This window comes from Arachis hypogaea, chromosome 3 (genome assembly GCF_003086295.3).
Source record: "Arachis hypogaea cultivar Tifrunner chromosome 3, arahy.Tifrunner.gnm2.J5K5, whole genome shotgun sequence".
NCBI classification, from domain to species: Eukaryota; Viridiplantae; Streptophyta; class Magnoliopsida; order Fabales; family Fabaceae; genus Arachis; species Arachis hypogaea.
Genome location: NC_092038.1, coordinates 43,147,382 through 43,161,723, shown reverse-complemented (window position 1 = coordinate 43,161,723; position 14,342 = coordinate 43,147,382). Strand labels below are relative to the sequence as shown.

The 14,342-nt window shown below is 27.2% G+C and overlaps 1 protein-coding gene across 2 annotated transcripts; it reads right to left on the bottom strand.

The window, feature by feature from the left end:
- Positions 1-368: 368 nt before the first annotated feature.
- LOC112790439 (probable serine/threonine-protein kinase WNK3) lies at positions 369-3,980 on the bottom strand. 2 transcript variants are annotated; one of them, XM_025832846.3, is made up of 8 exons: positions 3,662-3,980; positions 3,386-3,423; positions 3,014-3,241; positions 2,655-2,878; positions 2,398-2,555; positions 2,016-2,199; positions 1,804-1,947; positions 369-1,703 (listed from the first exon to the last, which is right to left on the bottom strand). In XM_025832846.3, the coding sequence occupies exons 1-8, from the start codon at positions 3,743-3,745 to the stop codon at positions 901-903; spliced, it is 1,863 nt and encodes a 620-aa protein (XP_025688631.1). In that variant the 5' UTR covers positions 3,746-3,980; the 3' UTR covers positions 369-900. The 2 variants fall into 2 exon arrangements, with proteins under 2 accessions (XP_025688631.1, XP_025688632.1); XM_025832847.3 differs by having other exon boundaries at positions 1,804-1,941; positions 3,662-3,979.
- Between the last annotated feature and the right edge of the window lie 10,362 nt (positions 3,981-14,342).

The following is a 14,342-nucleotide window of genomic DNA, read 5'->3' as shown; positions in this document are numbered from 1 at the left end:
CAATAGAACTTCTACAACTATAGGATCAAACTAATCTATATAAATTTCCATCCCATTTTTATCTTAAAGACTTCAGCTTACATGTACTCAAAAGTGAAATTTTCCTTTTACTTATTTATCAATCATGTATACATAAAAAATAACCACTAATAAGCTATCCAATAAAATTTCATTATACTACTATAAACAAATTTAATTACTTTATTATAACAGATTTAATTATTCTAATGACTGATTATTTAATTTAAAAAATTTGTAAATCAATATGTATAATATAAACAAATAGATATTAATTTATTTATTTCTAGTTGTATGTTTCAAACTCACAGTACAATGTATAGCTAAATTGGGTAACTAGGAATAATATATAATAAAAAATAACTCGCTCCAATTTATTAATGCAGGTATGGTATCAAAAACACCAATCAATCAAACCTCGATGTAACTTGAAACGAGAGCAAGTAATATGTACAAGTATACACTTTCTATAGTTTAATGACATGAATCAGAGACTATATACAGATGCCCTTGGAAGAAAAGATACTATCCAATGTTATAACCTAGGAGGGTAAATTCTCACCTCAACCACATGTTTCTTGGGTAAATGCAGCAATAACATTTGTGTTCTTCATGCTGAAGATATTACGCCTTCCCAGGAATGAATGAATCTCTTCTAGAACATTGACTCTCATTGTTGGCTGTGCTGTACTGCATTTTCCTTTGAGATCATATGGAACACTTGCGCCGTCAGAAAATTAAGCTTTTTTTAAGGATGAACCATGAACTTCAAAAGAGTAAGCACTATGCAATCCAGTTCGAAGTAACATGAAGTGCCCTGCAGTACCATATAAACCTCACAAAAGGGCATTTAGAAGAAGAAAGGATCTCTCAAGCCTCACCCTATAAATTTTCATATTCAAGCATCTGCAGGTTGCATATATTTAGGACCTTCTTACAAATTTCTGGTGAAAGTTCCTTCAAAAGATTAGAGACAGCTAATTTTTGCTTCCTCTTTAGTTCTTCCAGCTCCTCTTTTTGATTTGTCAACAAACTCTCAAGTTGCAGTGCTATTTTACTGGCATCTATTTCAGAAACTTCCAAACTTTCAGGTATTTTTTCCAGAGATGATGCTTCACTGGTCTCTTCCAAATATCCAGAGGTAATAGTTCTCTCGGTGGAGGGGGAATCACCAGTACTATCACATTCCTTCTCTGCACAGTAAGCACCGACACAGGTAACCTGGTCAGGCTCAAGTTCATCTGAAATAGCACCATTTGCAGTCAAGCTTCCTTTCTCAGCATTTGCATCACCTACATGGGACAAGTTTGAAGAACCATGCCTAGATAAAGGGTTTCCACAAACTCCCTTAGGTGAGTCTGACCAGTACTTACGACCTGAACGTAGTATTTCTAATGCAAGGTTGCTAGAAGGAGTGGTTGAATCATTTTCTGTAGGAGAAGACACACTCCTAGTTTCAGCAGAGGTACAGCCATCTGAAACTGCTGAATCTTCAGGAACATTAGTAGCAGGAGTTTCACTGGGGTTCCAACCAGGAATGAGAGATCGAATTTCAGAGTCAATTGTCTCAGCAATAGTTGTGACATCTTGATCAGTAAGTTCCAACTCCTCGACCATTTCACTAGCAACAGAGATTGCAGTGTCCGCTCCAATATCGAAAGGGAAGTGGATATTCCGAACATGACCTACAGATAAATGCAGAAAGTACATTCCAGGCAAAGGGAAAAATAAAATAAAACCTGTTTTCTTTAAATAAAACTAAATACACTAAGATAGAGGGAGAACCTGAGGAGTCTGCTATTCGCAGTTTTAAAAATATTGTATCAATATCTTTCCTCTGACCTTCCACTGTGAATTCCCTATTTGAATCACCAGAAACATCCTGAACACTTTTTCCAATTGCTTGATTATTAGAACTATTTCCTGCATCTAATACACCAGATGGTGAACATAAGGAAGATCAAACATTTGGAATTTTAGATGTGTAGTAGATTTACCTGAATGATGGGTTCCAGACCTTGAAGAACGACCTACACTTTCACTATCAGAGTCAGACTGAAGGAAGGGATCCATCAAGAGAGCCTTTGCAGGCAACCGTTCTGAAACATTAGCGATACACTTTTCAATGAATGCCTTAACTTCTTGATCTGCCACTTTTGCCAATGATGCTGGCTTTATTCCCTACCAGGAAGGAACAACAGTAGCAAGTAAACACCACAAATGCCATTCTATCAATGACTTCTAAGTTCTAAACAATTATTTGATTCTTAGACAGCATATAACAGTAAGACCATATGCAGCATCCATCACCATTGTAATAGGAGTAAATAAAACCAACAATAGTGTGCATTGTATCATATATTTGAGCATGTCACTCACCGATGTCACTTTCTTGTATATTTGAGCAGCATTGGAACATTCAACGTATGGATACTCAAAGGTTACCAACTCTAGCAAGCACATTCCAAAAGCGTAGATATCAACAAGCTCGTTGTACTCTTCTTCATAAAGTTCTGGGGCCATGAACTCCGGGGTACCTAGGGTCATAATATAAATTACATATGCCTTCAGTAACAATATGAATATCCCCACAGTAGTTTACACAAAGATGATGATAGTTTCACAGGAAATATCACCTATGACACTGTGAGCTGCTTGGGCCTGTTGAAGAATAGCTGCCAACCCTAAATCTCCAATTTTTACCTCCCCTTGATTCCCGTTGACAAAAATGTTGTCACACTTAAGGTCTCGATGTATAACTGGAGGATTATGACTGTGAAGATATAAAAGGCCCTCCAAAATCTGCTTAGACCATTTCTTCAAAGCTCTCAAATCAACATGCTTGTGTTTCTTACGATATCTAATTTAAAAAATTTCAGCATCAACATGAAATTTCAACAAAAACATAAAACAGGAACAGAGAAAGGGTCTGCGTACGGCCTTAAAATCATAAATGAAACTGATATAAGATCCAAATAAGCATCGATTGACTCACTGGCGTAATGTCCCCGAGGTGAAAATCTCGGTAATGAAGTTGATGTTCTCATTCTTGGTGTCAACCCACGAATTGTAGAACTTAATTATATTCTTGTGCTTCAACGTCTTGAGCAGATGGACCTCAGAATAAAGTCTCTCCAAATCTTCCGAGTTACGCAGCAGATCCGCCACCTTAATCTGATTCCAAGCTACTTCAATTCCTTCCAACTCATCAAATGCTCGATATCTATATTCCCACATACCCAGTTAAGGACACAAACCAACCAAATTCCCCCTATAATTGAATCCCATATAACTCATGCACGTTTCAATACCAATTGAGATCAGATAATAGTAGTAATAATAATGATAAGTTAGAAAAAAAGGATACACTTTCTTGAAAGCTCCCTTCCCTAAAACTTCCTTGTACTGAAGGATCCAGCAATCCCAAGATTAGAAACCAAACCCAAAAAAAAAAAATCATATTAGGTCCATAGTACGGATCCAATAATTTCAATATTCAAGCTTGGAGTAACTAAGCAATTATATATAGCAAACTGAATCAATAAACAGAATGAGCTGAAAATTGAAATGAAGCATCGTAACAGAATGCAATCAGGATCTGGCTATCTATAGTATCCAATTGAATTGAATTGGGGGAACTAACCCGACCATAGCGACCGGTTGGGTCAACCTCAACGAACTCGGAATCGGCGTCGTCGAGGTCTTGATCGGAGGAATCTTGCGGCATTGCCGGTGATGAACCCTACCTGCAGCTACCTCCTTTTACCTACAACAGCAACAACAACGACTACAAAAGGAACCAAATAACTGAATTGATTAGCGAGTAATTAATAATATAATTTCGATTAAGAATAGAATTAAGAATAAGATCATAAGAAAGTGAAAGCGAAAGAAGAATAAGAGAGAGAGAGAGAGAGAGAGAGAGAGAGAGAGAGAAGAGAACAGGAGAAGGAATCTAACCTAATTGGTGCTGGAATTTTCGGGAGAACAACGAACCGGGTTCGGTTCGGGTTCTAAGTCATACTATGTAACAAACACAAAACCCGAAAGCGTTCCTGAATAGGTTTGTTTGGAGAACCCGAACCGACTCTAAACCCGAAATAACGCTCTCTTTTGTTGTCGTTTACTAATTAGTAATTACTACTGCAGTTTTCGTCGGTGGCTGCAGGCACTATGTGAAGTTATTTTTGTAAACATTAATAGAATCATCAATTAATTAATATAAAAAAATTAGTGAGCAATTTGAATAAATTAATCATTGATTTTCAAATATTTTATGACTTTCTATTCTCTGTGCATGTATGTTATTCTTAAAAACCAAAATACAAGAAATATTATTTACACAATTTTTCAAATAGACCATTTAATTACATATTCAATATATATTAAATAAATACATTTTCCTAATAAAATATCTAAAGAGACTGGTTAAAAATACTACAAATAATATTTTTTAATAGGAAGTATAAATTCTTAAAAAGATATATGTATTGAATGCATTAATCGTGTGTCGGAAAGAAAAATGTGAAATTTTGTTATTTTATTTTCTTAACAAATACTTTTAAAAACTTATTAATTAATTCCTAAAAAAAGACCTTGGGGAGGGGCAATTGTAATGTTAAAGAGCTGAGTATACAGACATACAGGGACGGACATACGTCGCTGCCCGGAGGGGGAGAGAGTGGAAGTCTCGGCCACAGCTTTTTTAAAAAAAATTAATAGAAGTAAATTATTAAGTATGATTTAATTTTTTAAAATATTTATTTAATATTTAATTTAATTTAAATATTAATAATTTTTAATATCTAAAAAGTAAATAATTATATTAAAAAAATTTGAAAAAATATTATTACTAATATTTTTAAATTAAATAAAATTTTTCAAATCTCATAAAGTGAATTTATTTTCTTCTTGTGAACATCTTTCTTGATTCATTTGGTATTAATTCTCTATGTTTTAACTACGAGAGATTTTTTTCAACTATGAATGTTATGAAGAATAGCTTAGAAATAAAATGAAAGTTGAATTTCTTGCTAATTGTCTTTCAATTATATTAAAAATAAAATTGCTAAAAATTTTACACAGATTCTATTATCGATAAATTTTATGATACAAAAAATCGATCACTTCGTTAATAAAAAATACATACATATTTTTTTGTATTTTAAAATATATTCTCTATCGGTATATTTTTATAATACATTTTATATTATATAATTTTTTACATAATTTTTTAATATTATATATGTTATTGACCCCATGATAATATTTTTGGATCCGTCCCGGCAGACATATATGAAGTAAATTAAGATCAAATGATAAAAATATTTTTAATATTTAATTTATTTTAATTTTATTTCTAATATTACAAATAATTGGTGAATATGAAAATTTGTTTTGAAGGTGACATTGAATATGCAAGTTCCTAACCTAAAACTACACCATGGATGATCTTGCCTCCTTTCACCAGCTAAGGTTAGAATGAGCATGTCACACGCAAATTGGAAGGGAGGAAGACAGAGAGGTGGTTAATGGCGGCGACGATAGAGAATAGAGGTTGCAAGATTGACTAGAAAGCGGTGACATAGAGCGAAGTAGATGACAATTAACTTTGTCTAAAACTACTATAGTTACAGTTGACATACGATTAAATTCTATTCTAATATTATAATAACTAATTAAGGTGAATACTTTTTAATTATAGTTAATATGATACTTGAAATTTGTTATTTTCATAATATATTAGCTATAATTTTATCAAATATTTTCTACTTTTGATTATCAAACACTAAGTTACCTATAATTTTATCAATTATTTTCTATTTTGAAAGATTTTTTTTAAGAATATTTTTTATTAATTTTTTCAATCTTTTAGATATTATAATTAAATAAATTAATGCATTGATGTTTAATATTAATTCATTAGAGTAGAATACCAAAAATGACTATAAAAATTATACTATTGACAAATTTGACCATTAAATCTATTATTATAGTAGTGGTGTAAAGTGATATCATTGTCGTTGGATATAAGGTGGAATTAGAGTTTGAGAATAATTAGTTTAGAGTAGAAAAAAAATTTAAAGATTTTGAATAGATTTTTAGAATTTAGTTAATTTTGTTTATGAAACCATCTTTCATAGTTACATATTAATTTTAATTCTTTTATGATTATATTTGTCAGCATTGTAATTTTTCATGATTAGTTTTGCTGCTTTACTCTAATTCATTATTATAAAAAGATCGTGCACTTGTGTCCATTTATTTTTATTTTTTTTGTCTTTACATACTCGTCCATCACATCTTTGGACAATAAAAAATAAAAAAAAGCCCAAAAAATAGACATCACATTTTAAAGAAAAAATAAATTTTTAGTGATTAACTCGTTAATTCACTTAAACAAGTGTTGGAAAGTTTTAATCACTTCTTATGCATATAACAATCTATTGGACAATAATAAATTTTTAAATAGAGTCAGATCTACAACAAACTAATTTTTAATTTATTAAACTTACGGAAATACAATGAAAAAAAATTGTATAAAAAAGTTATTACCCATCTCCATCTATAACTCTTAATTAACAAAATATATCATAAGTAAAGCAATAGAAACAGCTTAGAAGGAAAAAATATACACTATGTCTAAAAAACTTTGATTAAATTTTGCTTTTCTCTCAAATATTTTAATTTATTATATTTCTTTTTATTCGTAATTCATCTGAAAAATCGTTTTAATTCTTTTATCAAACCATCTCCAAATACAGTATATACCTTTGAGATATGAATAAATTCTTGTGTCCCATTCCTTTAATTTATTTACTCATTCAAACACGTTTATTTACTAGCTATGAGCCATGCATTAATAACGAGATATGGGTGGGCTTGTCCATATGCATAACCCTAAAGATGCAAATGAATATTATTTCTATTGTATAATATAATGTATAGCTTTTATTTGTTTGCATGGGAGCAAGAAAAGTTGGACTTTTTTGTCCCCAATTTATTTATGGACTCAACATTCGACCATAAAGTAAACAACAACGTAACATGAGTGACCCGCCGAAAATTTGAGTGTTATATGTTATTCAATTGCATCACGTTTAAGGCAATCAATAGTCATTTATATGCAATTCATTTTTTTATGTTTATAAAAAATTTAAAATATTTTTAATATTTAACTTGGTTTAAATTTATTTCTGATTTTTAAAATAAATTTTATTTTTATCTTTATAGTTAATATTTTTATAATGAATTATTAAAGAAGAATACCAGGGAGACAATGATTTTATTGAATAATATGAACAACCACCAATCAAATAAGAACACACTACACTTTCAAATTAACTTTCTAAATTTTAATATTAAAATAACCATTCGTACAATAATAAAATAAACATCCGATATATCTATTGTTTATATTGTTTAATATTTTTATTATTCACCTATACTTTTTCAATTATTAATTGAAGTTTTATTTTTTCGAATTTTATCTGTATTGTAACTCTAATTTTATTCTTCTTTTTCTGCATTCCAACTCTCACTATTATTAGTGGCACACCCTTCTCTCCTCCACATCTGTCACTGATTCTGTCTTCTCTAATCTCTCATGTTTACTAGCACACAACCTCTTATTGGGTTTGTTTGGGTGAGCTTTTAAGAAAAGATCTTTTTTTGAGTTATCTTTTTTTAAAAGATCTTATAGAGAAGTAAAAGTAATTTTATGTTTGGATATCTCATGTAAAAAGGTTTTTTTATCTATCAATTATATTTGGGTATAACAATATAAAAGTACTTTTTGTTTATTTATTACATGAAAAACATCATTTTTTAAAGGAAAAAAGATCTTTTAAAAAAAGATGTAAATTACAGCTTATCAAAAAAGATCTTTTTTTTATTTTACTAGTGCTTTTACTTTTACTACTAGAAATTTACCAAACATGTTAAAAAATAAAAAAAGATCTTTTTTCATTTAAAAAATATATTTTTTTAACAAAATAATAGCGCCCAAACATACACTATATCTCCTCTCCTTTTTTTTTGTATCTCTCTCTCTCTCGTATTTATTCTCCTTATTTTCACTCTTCTCTTCTCTTCTTTCGCATTGCAAATTTATTGATTTTAAACGTGAAAAATAACGAGATGACGATGACAGTAATAATAACACTGACAGTAAATATACAGTGTGATGATTATTGTTGTTTTTTGTTTGTTGGTGAGAATAAAAATGAGAAAAAAAATGTTAGAAAACTGAATGTGCAAGTGGAGATTCATTTTTTTTCGTTATAGAAAAAATGTTGGTGTAGTGCAATAAAATTGACATATATAAAAATTTTCACTACTATAATATCAGTCCAAAATATAACTTGCGTTTTATTCTTTTCTTTTTTTTTCTTGAAATTATGCATTTTAGTTTTTCGAAGGTTTTGAATTTTTTTTATTTTATTTTAGCCCACACGCAGGTGCATTTAGTGAGGGGCAATAATTTTTTTTTTTGAAATAACCCATTTAAAATGATCCAAATATTCAATAATGCGTTCTTTATGTTTAGTGAAATTACGAACTATTTTTCGTTTTATAATATCTACCCTAAACCTTCTACTATTTTTCTTCCTCCCACAAGCTCTTAACACAACCTTGCAAGTTAAAACCCCTCACTGTAAGCTCTCTTTCAACAAGCCTTTCAACTCTTTTTTCCTTCCATCCTGCGTTTTACGTTCGTTTTGTGTTTTAAAGACTCCATCACCACTCTCCTACAACACGTGGCGTTCATGCAGCCAAAAAACCTGCCAAATACAACCTGTGTTTTGTCTCTAACAGCTGCCAAACGCAACTTTCGTTTTGAAAGTTCTCAAGCGATTAACACAGCAGTCATTGTCTGCATGCAAGGACAGGAACACATTTCAAGGCTTGAAGCTCCTTTCCTGCCAAACGCAAGCTGCATTTTATAGTTTGCATGCAGCTTTCACGATTCCTATTACAGTCAAAACGTAACTTACATTTTGCATATTACTGAATTTTGCAGATCCATATTTGTGGATAACACGTCATACAACAATATAATTGAACAATACTATTTTTACTTTCATTCGTTAATTAAATTCTAGCAAGTGAAAATGTGGAAGCATAAAATTGATTCAATTAACATAAAAAAATACTAAATATTTTATTAAAAAATATAATATAGAAATTACAAATAACTAATTTTTTAACAAGATACAAAGTAAAAATTAGTGACGCTACTCACCTTAGCTAAATTTTTTTCAGAGAGATTCTAATCCAATAACCACTCTACCCAAACTAAATTTCCGACACAGAGATATAAAGTACTAATTTGTAATATTTCACCTAAAACTAAATTTCAATTGCACTCAAAAGATCAAACTAAAAATGGTATAAACACTCCATTCAATATACAAAAAAAAAAAACCAAAAACACAAAAATAATTTTTTCTAATTAAAAAATAACTAATGACTTAATATATAAAATAAATATAAAGATATAACACATAAAAAATTTTTACAATTTTCTTTCTAATATTTACTGCATTTTAATTTCCATCATCATATCACAAATTAAGTTGACTTTTATATATGTTAAAGATATTGGCCTTAGGTGACATGCAAAGAGAGTGTTGGCTAAGCATATTCCAAATATGCTGTTTAACCCTTTTCACTTTCAAGATTAGAAGTTAATAAAAATTAGTTTCACATTAAGGGATAATATACATTAGAAAACAGAGCGTGGTAACATGTTTAATTTTAGTTGGTTAATCCTTTAACATTGTACATAACCTCTGAAAATCATACATACCAGTATACCACTTGCTTACATGGCCTAAAATGTCGAGTTAAATATATTGATTTAAGTTTTAATTTATGCATTTTCAAAAACTTTTTCTTCAATCCAACTCCAACATATAGAAAAACATTATTTAGATATAAAAAATTAAAAAATTAAAAAAATTAAAAAAATTAATGGTCCTTAAAAATATAAAAAATATAGAGTAAATATTATTTTCGATAAAACGTTTTTTTATAATTAAAATATTTTAATTGACTTCCAACTATCTAAATAACTGATTTAAACTATAAATTGTGATTTGATAATATATCATAAATAGTGTAAACTGTAATAACAGAAACTATTTAAACTAATTGTTTAGATAATTAAAAATTAATTAAATATTTTTAAATTATAAATACATATTTTTTTAAAAACAAATTATCAGAGATCGATATGATATTTACTAAAAAAATTGACCCCAACATGACATGACATGTTTAGTTTTCTTATCTCCATGCCATTAGGACACATTTTTTTATCGATCCTAAGCAACTAAAACCTATATTGACACCAAATTTATAAAAGGTCATTTAATATGGTATTTTAAAAAATATTGTTTAAAAAAAATATTACTAAAGTATAAAAAAATATAACTTTAATTTTAATAACACTTATATAATTAATATAGCCACTATAATATAATCATATTAAAATTCAGTATTTATAAAATCCAAAATAACATAATTTATATAAAACCCTAACCAAAATATAAAAAACAAATGCATGTGTGATTTTGTTTGTGTCGTGTAAAAGACTAAAAGCAGAGGAATGAGGGTAAGAAGACCAGGCTGGACATGCAAACTTGGATGGATTCAAACAATATTAGTGGACCCAACCCAATGGATTATATTGCTGGCAATCATTTCTTTGTCGATTCCATTGCACTATTAGTGGGCCAATTTTCCCCATTAATTTGTATTTTTATCAAGAATTTTTTATATATTATTTTAATTTTTAGTTTGTAAATTTGATATCATCCATAAATGACTAAAAAATTATTCTAACAGTAATGTTATGTAACTAATAAATATTATTATTTTAAATTAATATTTAGTTAATAATAATTTATATTCATATTTACAATATAATTTATATACATAAAATATATAATTTATACTTATATTTATTAAAATTTGTATACAAATTAATATAATTTATATTTATATTTTTAAAATTTGTATATATAAATTAATAAATTTTATTTATTTAAAATAATTTAATATTTATACTGATAAAATAATAACTAAAATTATTAAAAGTGCTGATTTCTTAAAATTTCTGTTATCCTAATTATTTTTTCTTTTAGTGTTATTACACATATTTGTTATTGGTTCCTCGACTTCGTTCTTATATTATAAATATTTAATTTTTTTTCTATTATTAATCGCTCTTATATATATATTTTAAAAAGCTTATATGAAAATTTGATGTTATTTTTTGGTTAACAAAAAATTAATTTAAATTTCAATTAAAAACATAATAATAAAATTAACTATATATAAAGGTTATAGTGAGGAAGACATAATAAGTGAAACGTATTAATTAGCTTATATATCATATCAAAAGGAAATAAATCATATCGTAACTATTCCTTTGTCATGTGGATAATTTTGGTTAGCTTATATATAATCATTATTTTTTTCGATAATTGCTAATTTGATCTTTTTTTTGTATATTGATTCACTTTGGTGCCGTCCAAGGACCCATTCATTGATAGGGATGTCATATCTTCTTTCAAAGGACCACGCTTTATATGTAATTCACTTTTTTTCTCCACCTTCATGAACAAATTAAATCTTATTATTATTATTATTATTATTATTATTATTATTATCTCCACAGAGTAGAATAAAGATTATATATATGGTAACTTAACCAACTTTTTTATAATATTATTAGATGATATTATAAGCGATTCTTTTCCATGTGGCATACATTGAGTTTTTAAGTGGATTTAATTTATATATGTAATAATATTTAATTAGTATTTATATTTTATAAAATGCTGACTTATTTTATAAAGTGGAAACTCAGATGTAGTCAATTTTACGTAAAATTAATAGATAATTAAGAATTGTTAGATAAAAATTTAGTCAAATCATTTAACTGCTCTCAACTATTAACTTTAAGTGAAGTTGATTGCACCTGAATTTTCACCATTTTATAAAATAATGTTTATATCTTTTCTGAAAAAATAAATATAAACATAATAAATCAATAAATAGATTTTGCCAATTATTGTATGACATGTTTTTAATTACACAAATCATTTTTATTATCTTTACTCCTTTCTTCTTCAAAATTTTTTCCATAATAACTCTTTGGTAAGTATATACTTCACATTATTGAAAAAAAAAAAAGGAAGGACGATTAATTGCTAGATCATCAATGAATGCTACACAACATGCAGCCAAACATAAGAACAAAGAACACACAGAGAATTTTTACAGTGCAATAGTATATTTTGGTTCATTCTTAGGAAAATTGTTAAATAAAATAATACTGCTCATGCAATATGTTATAAATGCTATGGAAAGAATTTCAAATGTATCAAGAACACCAGTATTTTAGTTATTTTAACTGTTAATTTAAATTATAAAAAATATATATAATATATATTAATTAAAATCGTTATATACTTCACTGCTTATCCATGTAATAACATAATAATATTTTTTTTATTTAACTTAAAAAAAAACATTTATGACGTGGTGCATGTGGGTCTGAACTCTGAAGCAACTGAAACATTATCCATTTGCATGTGAACAATTCAGATTGCTAAATTTCATAAGCTAGCAAAGGTAAAAATTCAATCACTTTCTGGAATAATTTATATTATTCTCATCGTTTTTAAATATTTGTCATTTAAATTTTAATACATTAACAATTTAAATTTTGTTCAATTATAATTTAAATATATATATTGAAATATATTAAATTGTAATTAAATATGCTAAATTTTAAAAAGAACAGAATACATATTTTTTGGTTAAAAAAAAATTCTCACTTGCATTTGCAATTTTGCATTAAATTATACTCAGAATTTGAGTGGTTGCTGAGACTATAAAACAAACTATTTTTGTCTCGAAGCAAAATGCTGATGATGAATTAATCTATACTCCTTTTAATTTTTTATTGAAAAAAAATGATTAGATCTGCAACAGCAACAATTAGATTCCTCTGACTTTTTTTCAGCAACTAACGCTCCAATTATTCCATTTTTTCTGCCCGGATTCCGAAGTTAAAGTTTGAATATCAGATTAACAAAATAAATTAATAAGAAAATAATTTTTAATTAATTAATATTAATAAGATTTTTTATTGTAAATTTATTTTTAATTTTTATTTTTTGAAATTAAAATTTACAATTTAATATTTATATTTTGAAATTCAAAATTTATAATTTAGAGTAAAAAAATAGTTTTAAAAAATGATTGATTTTGATTAAAATTAAAAGAATTGATTTTTTAATTAATTTAAAAAAAAACATTAATAAAACATATACTATATTTCACTAGCAATAAGGCATAGCAAAAATTTTTGAAAATAAATTATCTCAAATTTTTTTAATTTATTATTCAACATCTTCTTTTGTATTTTTTTATTAATTTCACTTAAAAAATGTGCGAAAAAACACATTTTAACATATTAAATGAAAAAAAGAAGAAGAGAATTTATTCTAAAAGTTTAAACCACAAAGAACATGAGTAGGGAGGACATGAAATTTTCAAGATAAAAAAATGAAAGAAAAGGTATTGGTATATATTTCCAAATGAATTTAGACAAGAAAAGATGAGAGAGGGTATGGGAAGAAGTTAAGCAAGATTCAACTAACTTAGATGTTAGATGTCCTATTTGCTAACCTTTATATATAGATGACTACTCTTTCAAGTTTCAATCAAAGAAAATGGTATGTAGATGCATCAAAACATGCATGATTTTCTATCCTTTTGCATTGGGAACCTAACCCTTAATAATTGAAACATCAAATTTTCGTTATAGTTTTGACCTTATTATTCACTCTCATCTTTTATGTGCTGTCATGATTTATATAGTTGAAACTCCTGTGCTGAATTTATAAAATTCTATATATATACACCGAGCTTTATTTTTTAGATATTTAAATCTTATTGAGAGAACTGACTATTTTATTTTTTTTGTAACTTTTGATCATTTTAATTTAGTCTCTAAAATTTAAATTTATTATATTTAAATATTAAAAAAATAATGTATATAATTTTTCACATTATCTATAAATTTATAAAAAATAAATCATATTTCAAAATAAAAATAACAATATATATTCTCTAAAATATATTGATCTAACAGTTGACAAATTCAATGTTAATACCAATAGCAATTCTAATGTTAGTTTTATTTTATTTTATTTTGAATTTCACAAAATATCACATTAATATATATGAAACTATATATTATAAATAATAATTTGAAATTAAATATAAAATTTCACTTTAATGTT

Coding starts and splice junctions, on each gene's coding strand:
- LOC112790439 (XM_025832846.3), bottom strand. CDS start 3,745: ATGCCGCAAGATTCCTCCGATCAAGACCTCGACGACGCCGATTCCGAG. Junction 2,879..3,013: donor ACCTCGGGGACATTACGCCA/GTGAGTCAATCG, acceptor TTTTTAAATTAG/ATATCGTAAGAAACACAAGC. Junction 1,948..2,015: donor GTCTGGAACCCATCATTCAG/GTAAATCTACTA, acceptor CTGGTGTATTAG/ATGCAGGAAATAGTTCTAAT.